This window comes from Felis catus, chromosome D1 (genome assembly GCF_018350175.1).
Source record: "Felis catus isolate Fca126 chromosome D1, F.catus_Fca126_mat1.0, whole genome shotgun sequence".
In the NCBI taxonomy this organism is placed as follows: Eukaryota; Metazoa; Chordata; class Mammalia; order Carnivora; family Felidae; genus Felis; species Felis catus.
Genome location: NC_058377.1, coordinates 98,790,850 through 98,815,203, shown reverse-complemented (window position 1 = coordinate 98,815,203; position 24,354 = coordinate 98,790,850). Strand labels below are relative to the sequence as shown.

The following is a 24,354-nucleotide window of genomic DNA, read 5'->3' as shown; positions in this document are numbered from 1 at the left end:
AATTGCCACATAATTTAATGCATTAACTGGTAGTAGAGATGAAATTTTGCAGTGCTGTTATTTAAAGCGTCCGTGCAAAGGGAGGTTTAGGAAAGTGATATAGGAAGGAAAAGGAGAAAAGTTTCCTTGTCCTCTTCAGATATTCATAGACCTTGTGGGAAACAAAAGTTTGAAATATATCAGGTTTATTTTTGGCATCCCGCTAGTCTCTTTTTTGCTTCTATTCTGCCACCTCTTGTTCCCTCTATAGGATCCTTGGCTCCTTCACACACTGTGTTCCCTTAGCACTATTACAGCACCTCAGCCGTACCGTCCAGTACCACAAAGCCTTCTTCTGCCAAGAGGTTCTCATGCTGGCCTCCTCCCCCACACACCATGTTGAAAACCCCTCTTTATGCAGCTTCTAAGATCGGTGAAAGAAGCATCCTTGATTTGAGCTTATACCTTCCTATGTGTTAGATCCGTAACAAAGGATAATTTTATGTATGTATTTTTCTTTATGACAATTTTATTGAGGGAGTATAAAGCTCACCCTTTTAATGTGTACAGTGCAGCAGTTCTTAGGATATTTGCATAGTTCTGCAACTCCTACCACTCTGTAACTTTAGAATATTTTCATCACTCCAGCAAGAAACCCCATACCCATCGGCAGTCACTTTCTCTTCTCCCCCAATCCCCCTCACCACCCACAGTCCCTGGCAACTATTACTCTACTTTCTGTCTCTATACATTACTTCTCATGGACATTTCGTAGAATGAAGTGTCTTTTACTTAACTTAGTCTTTTCAAGGTTTGCCCATATGGTAGCATGTATCAACTCTACATTCTTTTTTATGGCTGAGTAATATTCCATTGTATGGATATAGAACATTTTATTTACGCGTTTGTGTTGCTACACATTTTGACCATCTCTGTGAACATTGCATGTACAAGTGTTTGTGTGAACATGTTTTTCATTCTCTTGGATATATACCCAGAAGTAGAATTGCTGGGTCATATGGTAACTGTGTTTAACTTTTTAAAGAACTGCCAAACTTTTCCAATGTGACTTCACCATTTTGCATTCGTACCAGCAATGCAAGAGAATTCTAATTTCTATACATCCTCACCAACTCCTGTTATTTAAATATTCAAACAGGACAGAGGGAGATACTTATGGGCAAAGGCGTCTCAAGCGCCATACATCTAGCATCTTCACATTAACATCTTTAAATTGTTTTCACAGCTTCTTCATTCTTCCACTTAAAAGTATACATGTTGTTTAAGTCTCTCAAGTTCTGTTGTGTGTGGTGTGTGCATGAGGGTTGTAGTTTTTTGCAGATAACACTAGTGGGAATGCTGAGTTATACGGTCAGTATGATCATTTATTATGTATTTCAAGATGTGTGTTCAGTACTATTGCAAATAACTGTGAGAGGAGAATAGAGAAATTAATTTTTTTAATTCATAAACTTTTAATGTGCTAACATTGTCATTATTTTGAAACATTGAGTATTTGGTTTTTTTCTCTCTTAGCTGTCAATTAGCTACTTTAATTTTTTTTAACGTATATTTTATTTATTTATTTTGAGAGAGAAAGAGCATGAGTGAGGAAGGGGCAGAGAGAGGGAGAGACAGAATCCCCTGTCAGTGCAGTCGACTGGGGGCTCGAACTCACAAACTGTGAGTTCATGACCTGAGCTGAAATCAAGAGTCGGATGCCCAGCCAACTGAGCCACCCAGGTGCCCCAGCTACTTTAATTGATAACAAGGATAGAAATCATTTTGTTTCTTTGTTTAAAATTGTTGTTTTTAGCGGCACTCAGCTGGCTCAGTCAAGAGCATGAGACTCTTGATCGTGAGTTTGAGCCGCATTTTGGACACAGAGATTACTTGAAAAATAAATTAAATAGGGGCACCTGGGTGGCTCAGTTGATTAAGCGTCCGACTTCAGCTCGGGTCATGATCTCACAGTTCAGGAGTTCAAGCCCTGCATCAGGCTCTGTGCTAACAGCTTGAAACCTGGAGCCTGCTTCAGATTCTGTGTCTCCCTCTCTCTCTTTCTCTGCCCCTCACCAACTTGCTCTCTGTCTGTCTCTCAAAAAATAAATTTAAAAAACAATAAAAAATATTTTAAAAATAAAATAAAATAAAATAAAATTAAATAAATAAATAAATAAATAAATAAATAAATAAATAAATAAATAAATGTATTTGTCATTTTTAGTTTGGTCATGTTCTTAGTTGTTCCTGTATTACATCTTCAGGCTGCTATAAAAATAAGTAAATCGATGTCTTTGGCTTACTCATAACTTTATGATGCTTATCCTTTGTTCAGGTGATGCAGATGAAGCTTCACATAGTTGCTTTGATTGCCCAGAAAGGGAATTTTTCCAAAACTTCAGCTCAGATTGTCTTGGATGGCCTTGTGGACAAGATTGGAGATGTAAAGTGTGGGAACAATGCAAAAGAAGCTATGACAGCAATAGCCGAAGCTTGCATGTTACCGTGGACAGCTGAACAGGTTAGTAACAGAGCTCTTTCCCCAACTTTTCCCAGATTTTTCCCAAATGTTAATTTAAGGTTACTGGTTAAATGGTAGTCCTTTTCTTCTCAAGTCAAACCATTTTTATATTCTGCATTTTTATCCTTACCTTTAATAATATACTGTTGTCTGATAATTAGAATTTATTTTGGCCAAGATATTCTGTTTAAAAATGAGAGGGGCACCTGGGTGGCTCAATCGGTTGAGCCTGAGACTTCGGCTCAGGTCATGATCTCACTGTTCTGAGTTCCAGCACCACGTCGGGCTTTGTGCTGACAGCTTAGAGTCTGGAGCCTGTTTCAGATTCTGTGCCTCCCTCTCTGTCTCTGCCCCTACCCCATTTGTGCATGCACACTCTCTTGCTCTCACTCTTTCTCAAGTAAATAAACATTAAGAATTAAAATAGGGGCGCCTGGGTGGCTCAGTCGGTTAAGCAGCCGACTTTGGCTCAGGCCATGATCTCGCGGTCCGTGAGTTCGAGCCCCGCGTCAGGCTCTGTGCTGACAGCTCAGAGCCTGGGGCCTGCTTCGGATTCTGTGTCTCCCTCTCTCTGACCCTCCCCTGTTCATGCTCTGTCTCTCCCTGTCTCAAAAATAAATTAATGTTAAAGAAAAAAAAAATTTTTTTTTAAATTAAAATAAAAAAAGAAGAGGATAATTTTCTCCTAAGACATTATAATCCAGAGTGATCACTAAGGAAAAGTTGTAAAGTCAAGAATGCTTTTAATACTCCTGTCACAAGGGAGCCTGGGTGGCTTAGTCAGTTAAGCATCCAACTCTTTATTTTGGCTCAGATCATGATCTCACGGTTGTGAGATAGAGCCCCACATCATGGATCCTGCTTAAGACTCTCTCCCTCCTTCCCCTCCCTCCGTCCCTCTGCCCCTCCCCTGCTCACTCACACTCTCCCTCCCTCTTGCTCTCAAAAAAAAAAAAAAAAAGATACGATGTCACTTACGTCATTTTCTTGTGTGAGTTAAATATTTCATTCGTAAGGCATTCTTGTAGTTCTATCGGCATTGGAAAAGCCACTCCTAATCCACTTCTGCCTTAATGCCATACCACATTTCTGTGAGAAATATGAGAAAAAGCACATATTTGTTTTTGTTTTTTCCCTCTTTCACTCCAGGTTATGTCAATGGCTTTCTCACAGAAGAATCCCAAGAATCAGTCAGAAACTCTGAATTGGCTATCAAATGCAATAAAAGAATTTGGTTTTTCTGGGTAAGTCAGAAAGAAATCAGGTACAAAATAATTAAATATTTTGCTAATCTCTAACTGGTGATTCTGTTTGTTCACCTATCTCTGCTATTTCTGAGAAGCCAGAGCTTTTCATATCCACTAACTTTAGATTTCTCTAAGTTGTTTTTCCTTAAGTGTTAACAATTGTCCCACAGAAAAGCCAGTTCTGAGAAGACCTAGTCAAATGCATTTGGAAATTCTTACATGTAATCACATTTGTTTAGAGAACTATCATGCACCTTGGTGAATTAAGGGCTCTCAAGGTCAGGCAGCAGAGAAGCTTATCTAACTTATTTGCATTTGAACATACTTGTTTAACAAAATTTTATAGAGCTTTCTTTATGCCAGGCGCTTTCTTCTTCTTCTTCTTCTTTTTAATGTTTTATTTATTTATTTTGAGAGAGAGCACGAGCAGGGAGAGGGGGACAGGGGGTCAGGGAGGGGAGAGAGAGAATCCTAAGCAGGTTCTGTGCTGTCAGTGAGGAGCCAGATGCAGGGCCCCATCCCCCAAACTGAGATCGTGACCTGGGCCAAAATCAAGAGTTGGACATTTAACTGACTGAGCCACCCAGGTGCCCTTATGCCAGTCACTTTCTAAATAATAATTCCTTTAATTTCATTCTCATAAAAACTACCTACGTGAGGTATTGTTATTCCCATTTTGTAAGTGTGGAAATTGGGGCACAGGAAGCTGAAGTAATCTGTCCAAGTCACAGTTCAGAAGTGGCAAAGCCAAGATTTGAACCCAGGCATTCTGTCCAAGAGACAATACCATAACTGCTATACTATGCAGCCTTTCTACTATGTGCCATGCTGCTTGTTACAACACACCTTTTAATGTCTTGTAAAATAGTTTTCTGTGTTCTACCAAATGAAGAGTTACTACTCTCGAAGTTACTCAGGTGTCATTCAAGCAAAGACTTGTGTGTCTATATTTATAGTTGAGGGTATTGTTAAAATCCCTTCAAAATTGTATAATTTTTGGTGTAAAACTAATCTCCTGGCATGGCATAAAAGCCAGGTGAATGTTTTCCTCTTTTTAATTTGTCCATGATCTTTCATTTATTCAACAACTACATATTGAGCACTTTATGGTGTTTCAGTCATTTGTTCTAGTCCCTAGGAATGCATTATAGACAAGATTAAATTCTTGCTTTCATAAGACTCATATTTCAGTAAGAGCAGATGATGATATGCAGTGAAAAGAATATCCGGAGGTACAGGGACAATGGAATAAAAATAAAGGATAAGAAGTTAGGTAGTATTACCTAGGAGTGGTTGGGATGGTCCTTCCTGAGAAAATGACATTTGAGCAGAGACCATTAGGACCTGAGGTGGCTAGCTGTGACAATCTGGGAAAAGATCATTCTAGGCCAAGGGAACAGCAATTGCAAAAGCCCTGTAGTAGGAGCATGTGTGATGTATTTAAAAATAGCAAGGAGTGATTTTTTCCAGTATGTAGCTGAAGGGGAATGAGTTGGGTGGTAGGGAGGAGGAGGAGACAAGATGCAAGAAAGAACAGGGCCAGCTCACTTAGAGCCTCAAAGCTTTGAGTAAGTTCGAAACCACTAGATGGTTTTGAGCAAAAGAGTAGTAGGATCATTTGGACTCTAGTCAGAGAGAACAGATAGTGAGACTCAAGGAGACTAATTAGTAAGCTATCGGAATAATCCTTTCAAGAAAATAATAGTGGCTTAGGCATAGTTTGTAGAGATGGAAGCCTTAGGAGTCAGAATATATTTGAGAGAACAGAACAGGAAAATGGGTATAGGAGAGAGAGGAGTCAAGGATGGCCTGAGCAAATGGAGGAATGATGTAGTTCTTTGCTGAAGTAGGGAAGACTGTGGGAAAAATAGGATTTGGGTTTAGGGTGTGGACGGGAGTTTTGACCTTGAGAGATGTGTGACACCTACTAGACATTCTAAGGAAAATGTTACAAAGGCTACATGGATATATGAATGGAGTTCAGGAGAGAGGTCATCACTGGGATTTAGGAGCATTGAGCATGCAGACAGTATTTAATGCTCACTTTAAATGAGTCTAGACACAGAATAAGTGAGACTTGGGGACATAGCCAAAGGGAGCCAGTCCTAGAATCTTGGCTTTATAAAACTGTTGAGTAGTGGTGCCTGGGTGGCTCAGTTGGTTAAGCATCCAACTCTTGATCTTGGCTCAGGTCATGGTCTCATGGTTTGTGAGTTCGAGGCCTGCATCAGGATCTGTGCTGACAGTGAGGAGCCTGCTTGGGATTCTCTTTCTCCTTCTCTTTCTGCCCCTCCCCTGCTTGTGCGCATGCGCATATGCCTTCTCTCTCTCTCTCTCTCTCTCTCTCTCTCTCTCTCTCTCTCTCTCTCAAAATAAATAATAATAAATAAAAATAAAATTCTGTTGTGTATTTTGAGGGTTTCATTTGTTAATTCTAAATGTTATTTCTTCTAGGCTGAATGTGAAAGCTTTCATTAGCAATGTGAAGACAGCTCTTGCTGCAACAAACCCAGTGAGTACATACTAGCATATGTAGGAACATTGCAGCCATCCCTGTGGTTCTGTTCTCATTTAGAAAGTTCTTTTTGTTCTGTCTGCCAGGCTGTGAGGACTTCCGCCATCACCCTACTTGGTGTGATGTATCTGTATGTTGGCCCCTCTTTGCGAATGTTCTTTGAAGATGAGAAGCCTGCCCTCCTATCCCAGATAGATGCAGAATTTGAGAAGGTAAAGTTTGCAGAAATGATACAATCCATTGGTAGACGTGAGAATGCTCGTATTAGTTAAGTGTAAGCTTTTAACCCTTTGGAATGAAGAATATATATGTATTTATTTTTATATGCATAAAATACCCTGGGAAGAGTTCATAAGAAATTGATTGGCTTTGTCTGTGAGGCAGCCAACTGGATAGCTGTGGTACAGGAGGGGAGATTTTCCTCTTTAGGTCTTTTGTACCTTTGGGTATCAAACATTTTGAATATGCTGCCTATTCAGAAAGCATACTAATTAACATTTAAAATAATTTTAAATAAAAGAAATTTGACCTTCCTTGAATAAACTTTTTAATTGAAATTGCTGAGTTTGGGCAGACTTGCTCTGTGTTTCTTAGGCTTACAAGTCAAAAGACAGCTTTATGATTGAAAAGTCAGATTCTAATAGGTTTGTATAAAAATGCCTTTGGCTATATAGTCTCAAATTTGGAATCTAGGAATTAAAATACATACTGTGTAAATATTAAGTGGTATGAAAGAGTAGGAAAGTTTGACATAGTCCCATTCTCTAACTTGGTTTGCTCTCATACCCTTCATCAAGTTCATTGGACTCACTGATTTGTTTGTGTGTAGATGCAGGGACAGAGCCCACCTGCTCCAACCAGAGGGATTTCCAAACACAGCATAAGTGGTACAGATGAAGGAGAAGATGGAGATGAACCAGATGAGGGGGGCAATGATGTTGTGGATCTTTTGCCGAGGACAGAAATCAGGTAGGTTTGTTGCAAATGGTTTATTGGATTTTTGTAGCAGTTTTTTGTTTGTTTGTTTTGTTTTTTGTTTTGTTTTAGTGAATTCCTAATGGTACTTTCTCAGTCAAGAGTACTTCTGTGACATAATTATTTCTTTAGGAGTCTGGAATTAAAGATTCCATCCTTGCTTTTTCAGTGATAAAATCACCTCAGAGTTGGTGTCTAAGATTGGTGACAAGAATTGGAAGATCAGGAAAGAAGGTCTAGATGAAGTGGCAGGTATTATCAATGAAGCCAAATTTATCCAACCGAATATAGGTGAACTGCCAACTGCCTTGAAGGGTCGACTCAATGATTCAAATAAAATCTTGGTACGTAGAACATATATACCTGTTCTTTTTCTCTCCCTCCCCTCTTCTCTGAAGGAAGTCCCTTTTAAATACTAACCTTCATCTGCAAAAAAAAAAAAAATGGGTGGTCACTTTATTTTCTTTGAACTAGAAATAGCTTCCTTTAATCTCTTGTGTGCCTCCAGATAGGTTGGTAGACAGCAGGTTTATTAATCAAATTTTCATGAATCTCAGATTTGCTTTTTATAGGACTCTAATATTAAATATCTTTATATAAAACTGCTTGTAATATATATAAACATGCTTAATTTCTAATTTTTAAATTTGGGTTTTTATGTGAGAATTTTCTTAAGCTAGGCTTTACCTTTAAAATTATAAAATTATAATTATAAAATTATCCTCTCGTAAAATTCTTTCTTTGTTTTTTTTTTTTTGTTTGTTTGTTTATTTTTGAGAGAGAGAATCCATATCAGGCTCTGCGTGTCAGCACAAAGCCTGACGTGGGGCTTGAACCCAGGAACTGTGAGATCATGACCTAAGCCAAAGTCAGACACTCAACTGACTGAGCCACTCAGATGCCCCTGGTCTAAAATTCTCATACTCAAGCTTTATGAACTGATGATGAAAGGCCACCACCTAAAAATTAACCATAAGCTAATTTGAATAGCATCATAACAAACTGACTTCCCTGTCTCTTAAATAGGCCCAAAACTTCCTACTGCAATGACTACTTAGCAGCAAACTTAAAAAACTTTGAACATAGCCTGCTCATGGTTTCAAGTGTTGGCTCTTTCCCACTTAGGTGCAACAAACATTGAATATCCTCCAGCAGCTGGCCGTAGCAATGGGCCCAAATATCAAGCAACATGTGAAGAACTTAGGCATCCCTATCATCACAGTCCTTGGAGACAGCAAGGTAAGCCTGACTCCTGACCTCACTCCTTTTTGGAATAGGCCAGACATGTTCGTGGGCTAAGAATAGTTCTTAGATGTACATGTAAGAGTACACATACACAGTCTATAAACTTTGCAGGGAAGAGAACATTAGAAGGAAAATAGTAAACATCTTTACCTCCAGGAAATATGAAGGTGAACAGATAGGTCACTAGCTTTGTGACCCTTAGATAAGTTATTTATCTTCTTTGAGGTTCAGTGTTGTTATCTGTGAGATTTTATTCCTATAGAACTAAATAATCTGTACCTAAGATACCTATTAGTGTCTCCTGTAGTGTGCACTCAAAAAATGTTGGCTATTAGGATTATGACATCATTGTTATAAGTGCTGTTAAAAAGAGTGAATAAGTTTATGAATTTGGGGGTCCTTTATTTTCCACCTTGTTCTGGACCACTGGAGCAGAATCTTCCAGTACTTGCAGTTTCACAGTCCTAGAATCAGTCTCCTTGAAAGTAGCAAGCCTCTTATATTTAGCCCTAGATTGAATATTTGAATGTGTCTTTATTTTTGTGCAATTCATTTAATGTGAGGAATTGGGATATTTTAATATTTTTCATGTCAGTAAGTCCTCATGCTACGAATGCAAATTAATAGGAAAACGTAAGTGTTTGGGCAAATTGTTAGTAATTTGATTCTAACTCTTGAGTTTTCTACCATGTGGAATTACATTCTTTAGCAGATAACCATGGATATAACCACCCCAGAGATTCAGGGAACAGAACCTCTGAGTTAATTCCTCTTACATGATATGTTATACCCAGGTGACTGTTTTTGTCTGATTTAACCGACAGCATCTTTACAATGGAGTTTTATGTTTCTACTTTAGATTTTCAGTACAACCATAGAACTAGATTCTGTGTCAGACAAGTTGATTCCAAGTATGTTCATGTGGACCTTAGAGAAACCTCCATTGTTCGTATCCCCAAGTAACAACCTTTTTCACTCCCTATCTCCAAACCATAACTGATACTATCTTTACTAATTTTCTCCTCCCTTCAGAACAATGTTCGGGCGGCTGCCCTAGCGACTGTGAATGCTTGGGCAGAACAGACAGGCATGAAGGAATGGCTGGAGGGAGAAGATCTTTCTGAAGAACTCAAAAAGGAAAATCCTTTCTTGAGGCAAGAGGTAAGTACTACATATACAATGTGTTTACTCATGTCTTTTACCTTCTTAGGTGTGGACCTGCCTAATAAATATGCATGTAGAGGTAGAATTGAGTTTCATTATGAAACAGTTAATAAAATGAAACCAAATTCCTGGAGCTTTTATACTCATGTACCTCTTTTTTCCCCCCTTTCATATACTTTAAAAAAAAAAAAATTTTTTTTTAAATTTATTTATTTTTGAGAGAGAGAGGAGACACAGATTCCAAAGCAAGCTCCAGGCTCCAAGCTGTCAGCACAGAGCCTGATGCGGGGCTTGAACTCACGTATTGCAAGATCATGACCTGAGCCAGAAGTCAGATGCTTAACTGACAGAGCTACCCAGGCGCACCTCATATACTTTTTTAACAATAAAAATTATTTTTTGAGAGAGAGGACACAAGTGAGTAAGGGGTTGAGAGAGAGAAGAGGGGTTTACCAGAACTTGTGTTTTACCCAAAGTGGGGCTCAAACTCACCTCATGTGGGACTCAAACTCACAAACTGTAACATCATGACCTGAGCCAAAGTCAGATGCTTAACGACTGAGCCACCCAGGCACCCTAAAAATAGAATTTTTTAAAGGACTAGCCTTTTTGTGAAATTTTCTCTTTTCTTGAACTCTGAAGTTCAAGGTTCAAGAGGTTTTAATCAGAACATAAAAATAGAATTCAACATTCAAAAATCCATCAGTACCAACAGGCCAAAGAAGAAAAATCATGTAATTGTATCAGTTGACACAAAAAAAGGATTTGAGAAAATCCAGCATCTATTCATGACAAAAACTCTGAGCAAGTTAGTAATAGAAGAGAACTACCTCTTCTTGCTAAAGCGCATCTACAAAAAACTTATATAGGTAATGTCATACTTAGTGGTGAAAGACTGAATGCTTTCCTCCTACGAGTAGAAATGATATGTTTTCACTACTGTTAATCAGCGTAGTCTGGCAAGTTCTGGGCACTGCAGCGATGCAAGAAAAAGAAATGGAAGACGGGGGCGCCTGGGTGGCTCAGTCGGTTGAGCATACACTCTTGATTTTGGCTCAGGTCATGTTTCCAGGGTCATGGGATCGAGCCCTGCTTTGGGCTTCACGCTGAACACTGAGTATGGAGCCTGTTTGAGATCCTGTCTCTTTCCCCCTCTTCCTCTCTATCTCTGCCCCTCTCTCCCCCCTCTCTCCCCAAAAAAGGAAAAAAGAATTAAAAAAAAAAGATGAAAGACAGGTTGGAAAAAAAAATAAGTGAAACTATCCTTAATTGCAGATAACTGTCTACATAGAAAATCCTAAGGAATCTACAAGTAAACTCTTAGAGCTAATAAATGAGTTCAGTAAGACTGCAGGATACAAAATTAACACACAAAAATCAATCACATTTCTTTATAATACAGTGTATATACAGAAACTGAAATGAAAGGACCATTTACAATCACTCCAAAGAAAATGAAATCCTTACATGTACACTTAGCAAAACAACTACACAGTGAGTGTGTATACTGAAAATTACAGAATACTGTTGAAAGAATTCATCTATTTGGGAAGACCCAAATAGATGGAAAGACATGCCATGTTCATAGATGGGAAGATTCAATGTAACAGGGATGTCAGTTCTCCTCAAATTGATCTATAGGGTTAATGTAATTCCCACCAAACTTGCAGCAAGTTTTTTTATAGAGACAGGTTTATCCTAAAATTTATATTCTAGCTAAAACAATCTTGACAAAGAAGAAAAACATGGAAATAATCACTCTACCATATATTAAGACTCACATATTGTTAACATAATCAAGAAACTGGTATGGGTGGTTGGGGGAGGAGAGGACAGACACAGGTCAATAGAACTGAAGAGGAAACCAAGAAATAGACCCACACAAATCTGATCAACTAATTTTTGACTAAGTTGCCAAAGTAATTTAGTGCAGGGAAGGCTGGCCTTTTCAACAAGTGATTCTAGAGCCTTTGACATCTATAGATAGAACAATAAACCTCAACCTAAACCTTTCATTTAACACAAAAATTAACTCAAAATGGATCATGGACTTAAATGTAGAACAGAAAACTGTAGAACTTTTAAAGATAACATCAGTGAAAACCTTCAGAATACAGAAATTCTTCAGGCAAAGAATTCTTAGACTTGACACCAAAACCACAATCCCATCAAAGGGAGAACTTGGTAAGTTGGACCTCAGTAAAAATTAAGAACTTTTACTGTGCAAAAGACCATGTGAAGATGATGAAAGTCAGCTACAGAGCAGGAGACAATATTTATAAACTTTGCATCCAATAAAGGACCATTACTTAGAATATGTATGTAAAGAATTCTCGGGGCGCCTGGGTGGCGCAGTCGGTTAAGCGTCCGACTTCAGCCAGGTCACGATCTCGCGGTCCGTGAGTTCGAGCCCCGCGTCAGGCTCTGGGCTGATGGCTCGGAGCCTGGAGCCTGTTTCCGGTTCTGTGTCTCCCTCTCTCTCTGCCCCTCCCCGGTTCATGCTCTGTCTCTCTCTGTCCCAAAAGTAAATAAACGTTGAAAAAAAAAAAAACAATTCTCAAAACAATAAAAAAAAAAAAATCTAATTAGAAAATGAGCAAGGGGGGCCTGGTGGCTCAGTCGGTTGAGCATCCGACTTGATCTCAGCTCAGGTCATGAATTCGAGCCCCACGTTGGGCTTCACGATGAGCATGAAGCCTACTTAAAAAAAAGAAGAAGAAAACAGAAAATGGGCAAAAGATGGGGCATCTGGCTTGTTCAGTCAGAGAGCATGCAACTTTTGATCTCAGGGTCATGAGTTCAAACCCCATATTGGATGTAGAGCCTACTTTAAAAAAAAAAAAAAGGAAAGGAAATGGGCAAAAGACATGAACAGATGTTTTACAGAAGAGGATATGCAGCTGGCAAATAAGCCCATGAAAGTTGTTCAGTAGTATTAGCAATAAGGGAAATGCAAATTAAAACTACAGTGACACATCCCTATACAACTATCAGAATTACTAAAATAAAGAAAGTAATAATACCAGATGCTGGCAAGGATGTAGAGAAATTTGAACATTCTGTTAGAGAAAATGTAAAATGGTACAGCCACTCTGGGAAAAGAGTTTAGCTTTTTATAAAACTAAATATGTAGTTACTATATGACCCAGTGATTTTGATCTTATACATTTATTCTGTAAAAATGAAAATTTAGGGGGGTGCCTGAGTGGCGCAGTTGGTTAAGCTCCCAACTCTTTGATCTCAGCTCAAGTTATGATCTCTCGGTTGGAGTGTTCGAGCCCCACATTGAGCTCTTTGTGGATAGTGTGGAGGCTGCTTGAGATTCTTTCTCCCTCGCTCTCTTTGCCTCTCCCCCACTTGTGCTCTCTCTCAAATTAAATAAAAAATATATCCTTAAAAAAAATAAAATCTTGACTGTGGTGGCAGATGTACTAACGTGTGATAAAAGTGTACAGAACTAAATGTACACACAGTCACAAATGAGAATAGTAAAGCTGGGGATGTCTGAACAAGATCAGTGGATTGTATCAGTGTCAGTATCCTGCTAGTTATACTATAATATAATTTTGTATACAGCTACTGTGAGTGGAAACTGAGCAAAATGTGCATGGGATCTCTGTATTACTTCTTATAACTCCATGTGACTATAATCATTTCAATAAAAACTTCAGTTAAAAAATAAATACAGGGGCGCCTGGGTGGCTCAGTTGATAAAGCGTCCAATTCTTGGTTTTGGCTCAGGTCGTTCTCTCATAGCTCGTAGGTTTGAGCCCCATGTCGGGCTCTTGCATTGCCAGTGCAGAGCCTGCTTGGGATTCTATCTCCCTTTCTCTCTGCCCCTCTCCCACTTATGTGCACTCTCTCTCTCTCAAAATAAATTTTAAAAAAATTAATAAAGACTTTAAAAATACATACAGATATGAATTATTTTAAAGGAATAGAGAGAAACTGTCGATGTAAGGCTGAACTAGAAGTTGTAGTAGAATTTGTCCTCTTCTGATCAAATCAGTGTTCTGCATCTTCTCTACTGAATAATTCTTAGAAATTTTAAAGAAGTGAAGTGAAAGTTTTTCATCTTTAAAATGCATTAAGAACTATTAAAGCTTTATAATTTAATGCCCAAGTACGGTCCAGGGAACCATGTTTTTATCTGTAGGAATATTATCTTCTTTGTGTCTATTATTTAAGTATAGTAAATTTCTTGAACAATAAAAATTACTGATTTTATTTTGGGAAGTTGTAGTGTAAGAACTCATTCAGTGTTTCGTACTGATGGAATCATTAAGCCTAAGATCGTAAGTGCTACTTTCCCACTTGAAGTGTGTCACTGGTCTTCCTTTCCTTTGGCAGCTTCTGGGCTGGTTGGCTGAGAAACTGCCGAGTCTTCGTTCCACCCCCACAGACCTCATCCTTTGTGTTCCTCATCTCTACTCCTGCCTGGAGGACCGTAATGGAGATGTGCGGAAGAAGGCCCAAGATGCCTTGCCATTCTTCATGATGCACTTGGGATATGAGAAAATGGCCAAGGCCACTGGGAAACTAAAGGTACTGCTTCCTGTTGTTGCTGCTGTTAAAAGCCATTAGAAAAATATTGAATATGAATTGATATCGGCAGGAGATCATATTACCTCCTAAGAGTTTCACTTGAAATCCCAATGCAGCAAAAATATAATATTTAACAGTGTGTAGAACTCAACCTTACTCTGCAGAAAATTGTGACCTTCTAGAATGGTAGCTAATTTAGTGTGACTTCATAATGTGTGTTATTTCTCTTGCACTGTGTGCCGCCTCCCTTATTTCATTGGTATTTCAAACGTAGGAGCTCAAGGATGTGTTTGACAGCAGCTCTGTTAGTAAGCATAGTATGAGTGTATCATGTATGTGACCTCTCACCTCTCCTGTTACATTGTCTCCCTAGCCAACTTCTAAAGATCAGGTACTGGCCATGCTAGAGAAAGCCAAAGCTAACATGCCAGCCAAGCCTGCTGCATCTGCTAAAGCAGCTTCCAAACCGATGGGAGGGTCAGCTCCAGCCAAATTCCAGCCAGCTTCAGGTAATGGTATTTTGAGAGGGTTAAGCCCAGGGGAACTCAAAAAAGAAATCAAGCTTTCATTTTTTACCATTTTCCCTAACAGCTTAAATCATAGGCCTGCCCTCCCGCCCGCCCCCTTTACCCTCCTACCACAAACACTTGAGAAGTTTTATGCTATGAAGTATGCTGAAGGTATGAAGATGATTAATTTGGTTTCCAAGTCCAAAAAAGGAGTTTGGAATAATGTATTGAAATACTCCAGAAAGCAAGTGCTCCTTATTTTTAAGGTTTCTATACTGTTTTCTGCTATTGGATATTATAGTTAGAGGGGGAACTGGGACCATCTAGTTTAATCCCCTTTATTAACAGATGAAGAAACCCAGAAGATCAAGTGACGGGTACAGGGACGACCAGTCAGTGCCTGAATTCACCAGCATAGAATTCCTCTTTCTCATTCCCAAATGGGTCCTCCTTCCACTGCACTGCCCATTTGTTGATCCATTCTAACATTTACTAATCATTTAGAGAAAATTCTTGGTTTCTTCACCCTGATGTTAAAATTCCATTGTGTATAAATAAAACTCTACTCTTTAACCCCTTCTCTACTATTTTATTATTAAATAAAATAATATTATTCTGTTTAGGGGGGTAGAAACTGTTGATGCTACAGAGTTAGAAATCTTACATGTGTAAAACTGTTGGTATCAAAGTATGTATTCAATTACACCATTTGTTGGAATCTTGCTATATGATAAATACCGAGTATCAAAGATGACAGGCCCTGTCCTTAAGGATGTATCAATCTAGGGAAAAGGTTTCTTAACTGCTATTTAGAAAATAGTTTTAAAACTTCAGCTTAGGGGTGCCTGGGTGGCTCAGTCGGTTAAGCATCCGACTTCGGCTCAGGTTATGATCTCACAGTTCGTGGGTTCAAGCCCCCCATCGGGCTCTGTGATGACAGCTTAGAGCCTGGAGCCTGCTTCAAATTCTGTGTTTCCCCCTCTCTCTGTTCCTCCCCCACTCATGCTCTGTCTCTCTCTCTCTCTCTCTCTCTCCTTCACAAATAAATAAAAACATTAATTTAAAAAATTAAAAAAAAACTTCAGCTTAAATGTTGGCAAAGCAGATGTAGATTTATTGAGTTAATTTCATAGGGTTATGCTTAAAAAGTCAGGCTGAAAAAAGATTAGGGAAAAAAATCTAACTGAAAATGCTTGCTAAATTGACACATGTAAAACTGTAGGCCTTCTCGTCATTATATATTTAACCTGCTCAGAACAAAGTGATATTAGAGTTTATATTTATAGTAGATCCCTTTTTTTCTCAAAGCACCTGTTGAAGATTCTGTTTCCAGCACTGTAGAACCCAAGCCTGATCCAAAAAAGGCCAAAGCTCTAGGAGTTTCCTCTAAAGCAAAGGTATGTTAACTCTGCATACTTAGATGTAGAATTGCTTTTAAGTGTGTTTTATGCACAATGTTATTCTATTAGGAAAGATCATATTATGCATGAAAAACATTATCACTCTTGATATTATCAAATTATAAAGTTAATTATTTATGCCTGTTTCTGTGGCTTGTTTTAAGTAAGGCCCCAAAACAGAGACATCCTGCTCTCAAGAGGTGCTGTCATGGGTTTTGTCATGCAGACCTTTGGGGAAGATTTGCAGTAGTGAAGAAAGAAGTCCTATGTAGCTCTGGCAGAATCACTTAGGCTGAGTCTGATTTAAGAAAAGGAAGGTAGTGATCAGCTTCCTTCAAACTTGGCACAGTTAAGTCATCGTGCTAGAAGGTATCCTAATGAGTCTACAAGGAAATACCGTCTGTCCCTGCACCAGTGGGACTTATTTTGATGAATCACCAGTCCCTTTAGCATCCATGCAGAGTTGGACATTTAAAGAAATATATGTTCAGGGGCACATGGGTGGCTCATTCGGTTAGGCGTCTGACTTGGCTCAGATCATGATCTCACAATTCATCAGTTTGAGCCCCACGTCGGGCTCTGTGCTGACAGTATGGAGCCTGAAGCCTGCTTTGAGATCTGTCTCTCTCTCTCTCTGTCTCTCTCTCTCTCTGCCCCTTCTCTACTAGCACTCTGTCTCCTCTTTCTCAAACATAAATAAACATAAAAAAAAAAATTAAAAAGATAGGGGCACCTGGTGGCTCAGTCGGTTGGGTGGCCAGCTTCGGCTCAGGTCATGATCTCGTGGTCTGTGAGTTCAAGCCCCGCATCGGTCTCTGTGCTGACAGCTCAGAGCATGGAGCCTGCTTCAGATTCTGTATCTCCCTCTCTCTCTCTCTGTCCCTCTCCCACTCATGCTCAGTCTCTCTCGCTCTCAAAAATAAACAAACATAAAATTAAAAATAAAATAAATATGTTCGAATGCTTAACTTTAAATATTTCGGGGAGGAGATAAAGGGCAGAAATCTCCTGGGAATCTTTTTATTTCATTAAGTTTTTGAATCACAGCAAATTGTCATCAGTTTCTATACCGAGATTCAGAACCTATCACTGTATTCAGGGTATTGATTAAAACTTATATAAGAAAATTGCAGAACTGTACGGTTGGTAATAAATATAATAGCAAATATACATAGAGAAAACCATCTAATCAATTACATGTAACTAATGAAAAAAATGCCAGACTAAGAACCGTTTTATTACCTAGTGCATTTATTATTATATGCCAGATACAATGGGCACACTGGCTATTCATCTGAATATTACAGTTATTTTTCCATATGCATGGTCCTTTAACTCAATGAGTTAAATAGGTAATTATCCTCTAAGCTGTCCAATGAAGCTGTTCTTTTCCTGTCCTCCCCCACTGTCCTCATCCCAAATTTAACAAGTGCTTATTTTAGTATTTTGGTCACATGTGCTTTGAAGTATTTTTGACTCTGTTCTTAATGCTATACGGCCCCCCACCCCCCCCCCCCCCACCACAAGTCTTTTGCAGTTTACAGTTTCACATAAATGATCTCATACTTGTTTTGACTGAATGACTTCAGTGTTTGAACTAGAAAGAAATTCTGGCCTACTAGAAATACTGGACTCTTCCTACATTTTTGTTAATAATGGTTCCTGTTTTAAAATTAAATATACGTAGTGAGGTTCACTATTTTCTTTTCCATCTGATACAAAAATTCAAACTCTTGGATTATTTTTCAAAACCACTTTAATAACTTAAAATGTTTCTAGCAAGTTTCCCTAGAATCAAGTTCAGAGACTCTCAGGTATAGCTATATGATAGAGATATATTTACTTTTATTTTTTTAAGTTTATTTATATATTTTGAGGGAGAGGGAGAGAGCATTGGGCGGGGGGGAGGAGCAGAGAGAGAGAATCCCAGGCAGCTTCTGTACTGTCAGTGCAGAGCTCAGTGCAGGGTTAGAACTCACAAACCATGAGATCATGACCTGAGCTGAAGTCCAGGACGCTTAACCGACTGAGCCACCCAGGTGCCCCTAGAGATATATTTTATATGCAGAGAAACAAAAGCTTTCTCAACTAAATGATGTGAAGTGTGTGAATGTCATTCAAAATGTCATTAATATGGAAGTCATTAATATGGAAAACCATAAATGGTGTTGAAGATTTCAAGAAAGAACTGTCCAATAAACAAAGGCTGTGACCCAAACCAATGACAGGTAATAGAGTTTTTCCAGCTATGTTGCGTGCCAGTCTAAGGACTAACCAACAGTTACCTGAGAATGCTATTAGAAACATTTCTGAAAAACCTGTACAAAAACATAACGTGCACAATTCTGTGACTTATCTGTTTCTATCATGAAGAATACAATGTGGAGAGTGTATGGTTTTTATAGTGCGCTCTTACTGGGCAGCAACATCACATTCCTAACCAGTATTCCCTGAACCTTGGCTGCAGAGTGCACAAGGAAAGAAAGTGCCCAGCAAAACCAGCTTAAAGGAAGATGAAGACAAATCTGGTCCTATCTTCATTGTTGTTCCAAATGGAAAGGAGCAAAGAATGAAAGATGAAAAAGGATTAAAGGTAAGAAAGGGATAAGAATCCTCAGTAGGTTTTTGCTTTTTTGTTTTGCTTTGTAATCAAGAATAACTTTGCTGTCTGGAATTCATTTCATTGTGAACTATCTAACAATGAACTAAATCTTTTGCTTATAAATTATGGCTTATTTCTCTAAGACGGCTCTATGGGAGCATTAGTTCCTACAAAAGGAACTATGGAATGGAGCTACTGCCTATTCTTCCTCCAAATGGAAAGAAATAAAAGTTGTTTTAATTTTTATAATCGAAGAATGGAAAGTATTCATTGATTTTTGTCAACTACACATAGGTAATAGGCCACTCGTTTAACCCTTCTTGTGCCTGATATCATAAAAGCCAGATTTGGTGACTGTATCTGCTTAGTTCGGTCATTTCTCTTTCGATTTATTTTAGTATTATCAGGCAGTTAAATTTTTTTTGTTACAATATATACATGTTGTTATTTTTTCTTAGTTCAAGCAATATGAAATGTGCAGAGAGTAGTGTGAGAAGCATGTCACCCCTTCTAGTCCTCCTCCATAGGAAGGACATTATTACCAGTGCTCTTGTGTGTTACTCCAGAAGTGTCAGTATTTCATGCAATACAATCATATATGTATAAACATATGGCCTGCCTTTTATGCACAGGGGAACATGCCATATTCTTCTGTGTTTTATTCTTTTCTTTTAATGATGTTTGAAATATCTTAAAGGCTATTCATATCTGCGTGTTTATATGCATTCATTCTTTTTATTGGTACATCATATGTATGTACCTTTCTTTATCCCCAACCTACAATGTAAACATTTAGGTTGCTTCTAGTCTTTCAGTGTTATAAACTACACTGTCATAAGCATCTTTGAATGTAGGCATTTGTGCACATGTGTGAATATATCTTTATTAAACTCCTCCTAGAATGGTGTGTATTTTTTAAATTTTGATAGCTATTTCAAATTTTCCCCTTATTGAAATTGTACCAACAGTGTCTACCATGTTATACAATAATAGAGCATTGGTCTTTGTAGTGAGAACTGCGGAATGTTATTCTATTCCTAGATTTTAAGAGTTAAGCTTCCCGATGTATGACAGCTCAAGAATACATTTCGCACTCATATTTAATTACAAATTAATCTTGTTGAATTTTAAAATATCTTATTTAATTGATTTCTGCAGCTGCTTTTAAATAGAGTTCTTCTCTGCCTCATTTCAGTTGAACATCTTACAGTCCCTTTTCACTGTTTTTTTTTTTTCAGGTGCTGAAGTGGAATTTTACTACTCCACGGGATGAATACATTGAGCAACTAAAGACTCAGATGTCTAGCTGCGTGGCTAAGTGGCTACAAGATGAGATGTTTCACTCAGACTTTCAGCATCATAACAAAGCCCTTGCTGTCATGGTTGATGTAGGTTTGCAAGAGATAACTATGATTATCTCAGACCCGTGAAAATACTGAGCCTTGTGAATACCCAGAAATTCACGTGACTTGAGAGGGAACTAGAATACAACATGTTCTCTGTTTTTAGAGCTGTTTTATTGTTTGATAGAATAAATGTCTATAATTTTAGGTCCTAAATAGCTCAAAAAGCTATTATTTTCTTCTTGGAATCTAGTAAAATTTATAAAGGACTTACCTAATAGAACTTACATTTTTATACAGTCTTATTTGTCTTTTGTTTTAAGCACTTGGAGAGTGAAAAAGAGGGTGTAATTGGTTGCCTGGATCTCATCTTAAAGTGGCTTACCCTGCGGTTTTTTGACACCAATACAAGCGTCCTAATGAAAGCCCTAGAATATTTAAAATTGCTCTTCACACTGCTAAGTGAGGAGGAATATCATCTGACTGAGAACGAAGCATCTTCCTTCATCCCTTATCTCATCCTCAAGGTAATGCGTTGTTCTCACTCTGGAAGACTGCCCAAGTTCCCGGCTGACCTCAGTTCCTATCCTTTATGCCCTCGCCCTTTTTCATTTATTCTGTGAAGATACCTTCTACCACTTACTCCTGTGCCCCTATTCTTCCAAAAGGTAGTGACTCATGGGAGGACCCTTTGCTACTCAGGAAATGCCTCAGTCATTATTTTCCTTGTCGACTAGGTTGGAGAACCAAAGGATGTCATTCGTAAAGATGTCCGTGCCATCCTGAACCGGATGTGCCTTGTCTACCCAGCCAGCAAGATGTTCCCCTTCATCATGGAAGGAACCAAATCCAAAAACTCTAAGCAAAGAGCAGGTGAAGCAACAATTTAAATAGAAGCGTGAGTCTATGCAGCAGTGACCTCTAAAAGAAAGAGTTTGTAGATGAACAAGGATAATTCTTCAGTGTCTGAGTGATTGATTCCAATCTTCTGATTTGGACTGTGAGAATGATGAGTTGCACACTGGTGGTGCCACAGTGTCCGGTGACACGGGCACCACTCAGTTAACACCCTGGTGACAAAATCAAGTGCACAGGGGCCATCTGACTCACAGGCATCCCTTTCTTCCAGGAGCACTTGCTGTAACATCATTATTGTGTGTTTTATCAGAAGGCAATAAACAAGGAAAAATTCTAGGTAGAACCAGTATAGGATTTTAGTCTTTTATGTATGCCAAGGAAATTTTATCTAGCAAAGATAAGTCTCTATGCCAAATGTGTGTTGGGTCTCATCAGTCTAATCTTCCTCCCCCATCAGAGTGCCTGGAAGAACTGGGGTGTCTGGTCGAGTCCTATGGCATGAATGTTTGCCAACCAACCCCAGGGAAAGCCTTAAAGGAGATAGCAATTCACATCGGAGACCGTGACAATGCTGTGCGCAATGCTGCCCTCAATACCATCGTCACCGTGTACAATGTACACGGGGATCAGGTGTTCAAACTGATTGGAACTGTGAGTGACATTTTGTGGACATTTTTAACGTGTTGTGAATTGCAGAATCACTTGGGTGTTCAGCTTTCATGCCATCTCGACTCTAGCTAAGTTGTTACCACTTTTTATTAAACTAAACCCATCAATGTGTCTTAGAGTCCAGATAAACCCTTGAGGGTGTCTCTGACTGTTACAGGACATTTATATGTACCTTACAGGAAATCAGATTTTCTTTTCTGAGCCTTCTACTCACACAGTTTGCTTTAGAAAATGAAAGCTTTTTTTTTTTTTTTTTTTTTTAAGTTAAGAGAGGGAGAGCAGGAGCAGTGGAGGAACAGAGAGAGGGAGAGGAGAGAATCCCAAGCGGGCTCCACGCTGTCAGCACAGAACCCGATGTGGGGCTCAATCTCACAGAACATGAGATCATGACTTGAACCAAAATCAAGAGTCAGACACTTAACTGACTGAGCCACCCAGGCGCCCCGAGAGCTATTTTTGAATCGGGAAATCCAGAACTAGTTTGGGATTTATATTCTGTCTAGAAATCTGCTCTGTAATTTTCAGTGCATTTACTTTGTAGTGAACAAGTACTCGTGTATAATGTAGAATCGGGTACCTGTCACATCAAAAGAGTCCCACAGCCATAAGCCACATTCTGCAGACACATCAGGTGCTATCTCAGATTCCTTACTTCCTTTGAGCCATTTGCTTATGCTTGCACCTCAGTCCTTCATTCCAGTTACTTCCTAGTATTTACACTGTGTTTATGTATTTTTAGCTGTACTAATCTAATTAAATCCTCACTACAGGTCGGCAAAGGAGATAAAGCAGATGGGAATTTTATAGATGGTCACAGGTGAAGCTTCTTACCTGTAGTTCACATAGTGGTGACACAGCAAACATGAGGAAGCATCATTTAATCTTTGATTTTTTCGTTTAGAGTTATTACTGGCCTTTCTTTTTGTATCCTTTCCTTCTTTCATGTATTCTCTTATGATAGCAGGTTTTAACAATAGTTGATTTTAAAATGTAGCTAGTATTTTGAAAATGAATTTACCCTAACATAGCAAGTTCTGTTTGCTTCAATATGTGAATGGATATTGACTCTTTTGAGTCTTCCAATCAGGTTTTTAATTCTCCTCATATTCTAGTAGAGTATGTGGTAATAAATTGGCTTCTTCTTACAGCTTTCTGAAAAGGATATGAGCATGCTCGAGGAGAGGATTAAGCGGTCAGCAAAGAGGCCTTCTGCTGCACCAATAAAACAGGTGGAAGAGAGACCTCAGCGCACACAGAGCATAAACTCCAATGCCAACATGCTGCGCAAGGGACCAGCTGAGGACATGTCCTCCAAACTCAAGTATGTAGATGGAGATAATTGTCTAAGAACGTCTCAGTGGACTTTGCCTTGTGTGCTAAGAGCTTATCCTGTAACATAATCTTGAGTTCTTGTAGCCATTATCATGCATGACAGAGTGTCTGGGTAAATGTCTTGTAGCCAAATGTTTAATCCTTCAGTCTTCATTGTCTTTGTCTTTGTCTCAAAACCACTTCTAAATAGTCTTGTGCCTTCTTTCACTGCTTTTCCGTGGACAGAATTATGTATCGCACTTATAGGATGTAAGTACTGCCTGCTAATTTCTCATTAGCAGGGCTCTTATATCTTTCTAACTTCTGACTTGGATTCATCCCCTCTGGAGGGCAATTGATGTAGAGTTTATAACTCTTAACAGGTTAGGGGTGTCCATAAGTATCCCATGTGTCAAGCCTTACCCAGAAGTCCACTGGCTAGCAGAAGTGGCCACTCAATGTCATGTGGCTAAATTATTGGTTCACCTTCTTCCTTGTGTTATATTTGGTCATATTCAGGATTCTGTTCTTCAGATAAGGCTGAGTAAATTGCATGCAACCCAGAATTGGCTTAGGGACTCAAAATACTACCTTCTAAGAAAGACAGCTCTATTTTGGGCTGTATCGTTCGTCTAATTTTAACCAATTTGAATTTGAAAACTTTAAATACCTATTGCTTAGATGTAATGCAGGCCCTGACCTATCAAGAGTGAATATCCCTAAAAAGAGATGACTGTACCTCAGAGTTTAAAGTGTACTGAACACTGCATGGATGAGTGCTTATGATTAGAAGAACTTAACACTGGATAATTTATCAGAAAAGAACCAGCCAGTCTAGATTTTTCTTAAATTTGTGACCAAGTAGAGACCTTTGAGTCAGTATAAGTATATTTTATGAATTATTTTCTGCCCCCTCTGGAATAGCAACACAAGGTTTGTCGGCTTTAGTGAACTGGAGAGAATACTTATAATTTGGAAGCTACTACAAATACAAGTTAAAACCATCTGCTCTGAGAATATTCATGAACATGAATTGCGGCCCATTGAAGGCATTTGCCTTAGACTCAAGGACTCAAATAATTCAGGGGGGCTGAAACCAGAAGTTGAACATCTGTCTTGAAGCTTTGGGGCAACTGGCAGTGCTACTCTTGTCCTTTGTTTCAGAAGTTTCTTTTAGTTCAGGAACCTCCTTTTGCTTCCCTTAGCCAAGCCCGAAGCATGAGTGGGCATCCTGAGGCAGCCCAGATGGTTCGCCGAGAATTCCAGCTGGATCTAGATGAGATTGAAAATGACAACGGTACAGTTCGATGTGAAATGCCAGAGCTTGTTCAGCACAAACTGGATGACATTTTTGAACCCGTCCTTATTCCTGAACCCAAGTAAGTTAATCTCTTTCATTTCAGTGGTGAGCAGTGCATGATCAAAAGAGTGCATATGTGAAAAGAGCTCTCTGTACAATTAGAATGTT

The 24,354-nt window shown here is 38.8% G+C and overlaps 1 protein-coding gene and 1 non-coding gene across 5 annotated transcripts in view; both read left to right on the top strand.

Moving 5' to 3' along the window:
* Positions 1–24,354, top strand: part of CKAP5 (cytoskeleton associated protein 5) — a 113,183-nt gene that overhangs the window by 68,608 nt on the left and 20,221 nt on the right. For 3 of the 4 annotated variants that reach the window (XM_019812357.2, XM_019812359.3, XM_019812358.2), the window contains exons 17-35: positions 2,318–2,503; positions 3,653–3,747; positions 6,205–6,262; positions 6,352–6,477; positions 7,095–7,234; positions 7,410–7,584; positions 8,366–8,479; positions 9,518–9,646; positions 14,000–14,194; positions 14,568–14,703; positions 16,012–16,100; positions 18,571–18,696; positions 19,944–20,093; positions 20,372–20,575; positions 20,786–20,921; positions 21,364–21,557; positions 22,724–22,896; positions 23,133–23,156; positions 24,092–24,265. In XM_019812357.2, coding sequence (XP_019667916.1) covers positions 2,318–2,503; positions 3,653–3,747; positions 6,205–6,262; positions 6,352–6,477; positions 7,095–7,234; positions 7,410–7,584; positions 8,366–8,479; positions 9,518–9,646; positions 14,000–14,194; positions 14,568–14,703; positions 16,012–16,100; positions 18,571–18,696; positions 19,944–20,093; positions 20,372–20,575; positions 20,786–20,921; positions 21,364–21,557; positions 22,724–22,896; positions 23,133–23,156; positions 24,092–24,265 — 2,624 coding nt within the window. The remainder of the gene's footprint in view (positions 1–2,317; positions 2,504–3,652; positions 3,748–6,204; positions 6,263–6,351; positions 6,478–7,094; positions 7,235–7,409; positions 7,585–8,365; positions 8,480–9,517; positions 9,647–13,999; positions 14,195–14,567; positions 14,704–16,011; positions 16,101–18,570; positions 18,697–19,943; positions 20,094–20,371; positions 20,576–20,785; positions 20,922–21,363; positions 21,558–22,723; positions 22,897–23,132; positions 23,157–24,091; positions 24,266–24,354) is intronic. The other variant, XM_011286866.3, reaches the window with a different exon arrangement.
* On the top strand, positions 21,048–21,159 carry LOC111556858. The gene has a single exon (XR_002736574.2). It is a non-coding gene; the product is annotated as a small nucleolar RNA SNORD67 (small nucleolar RNA).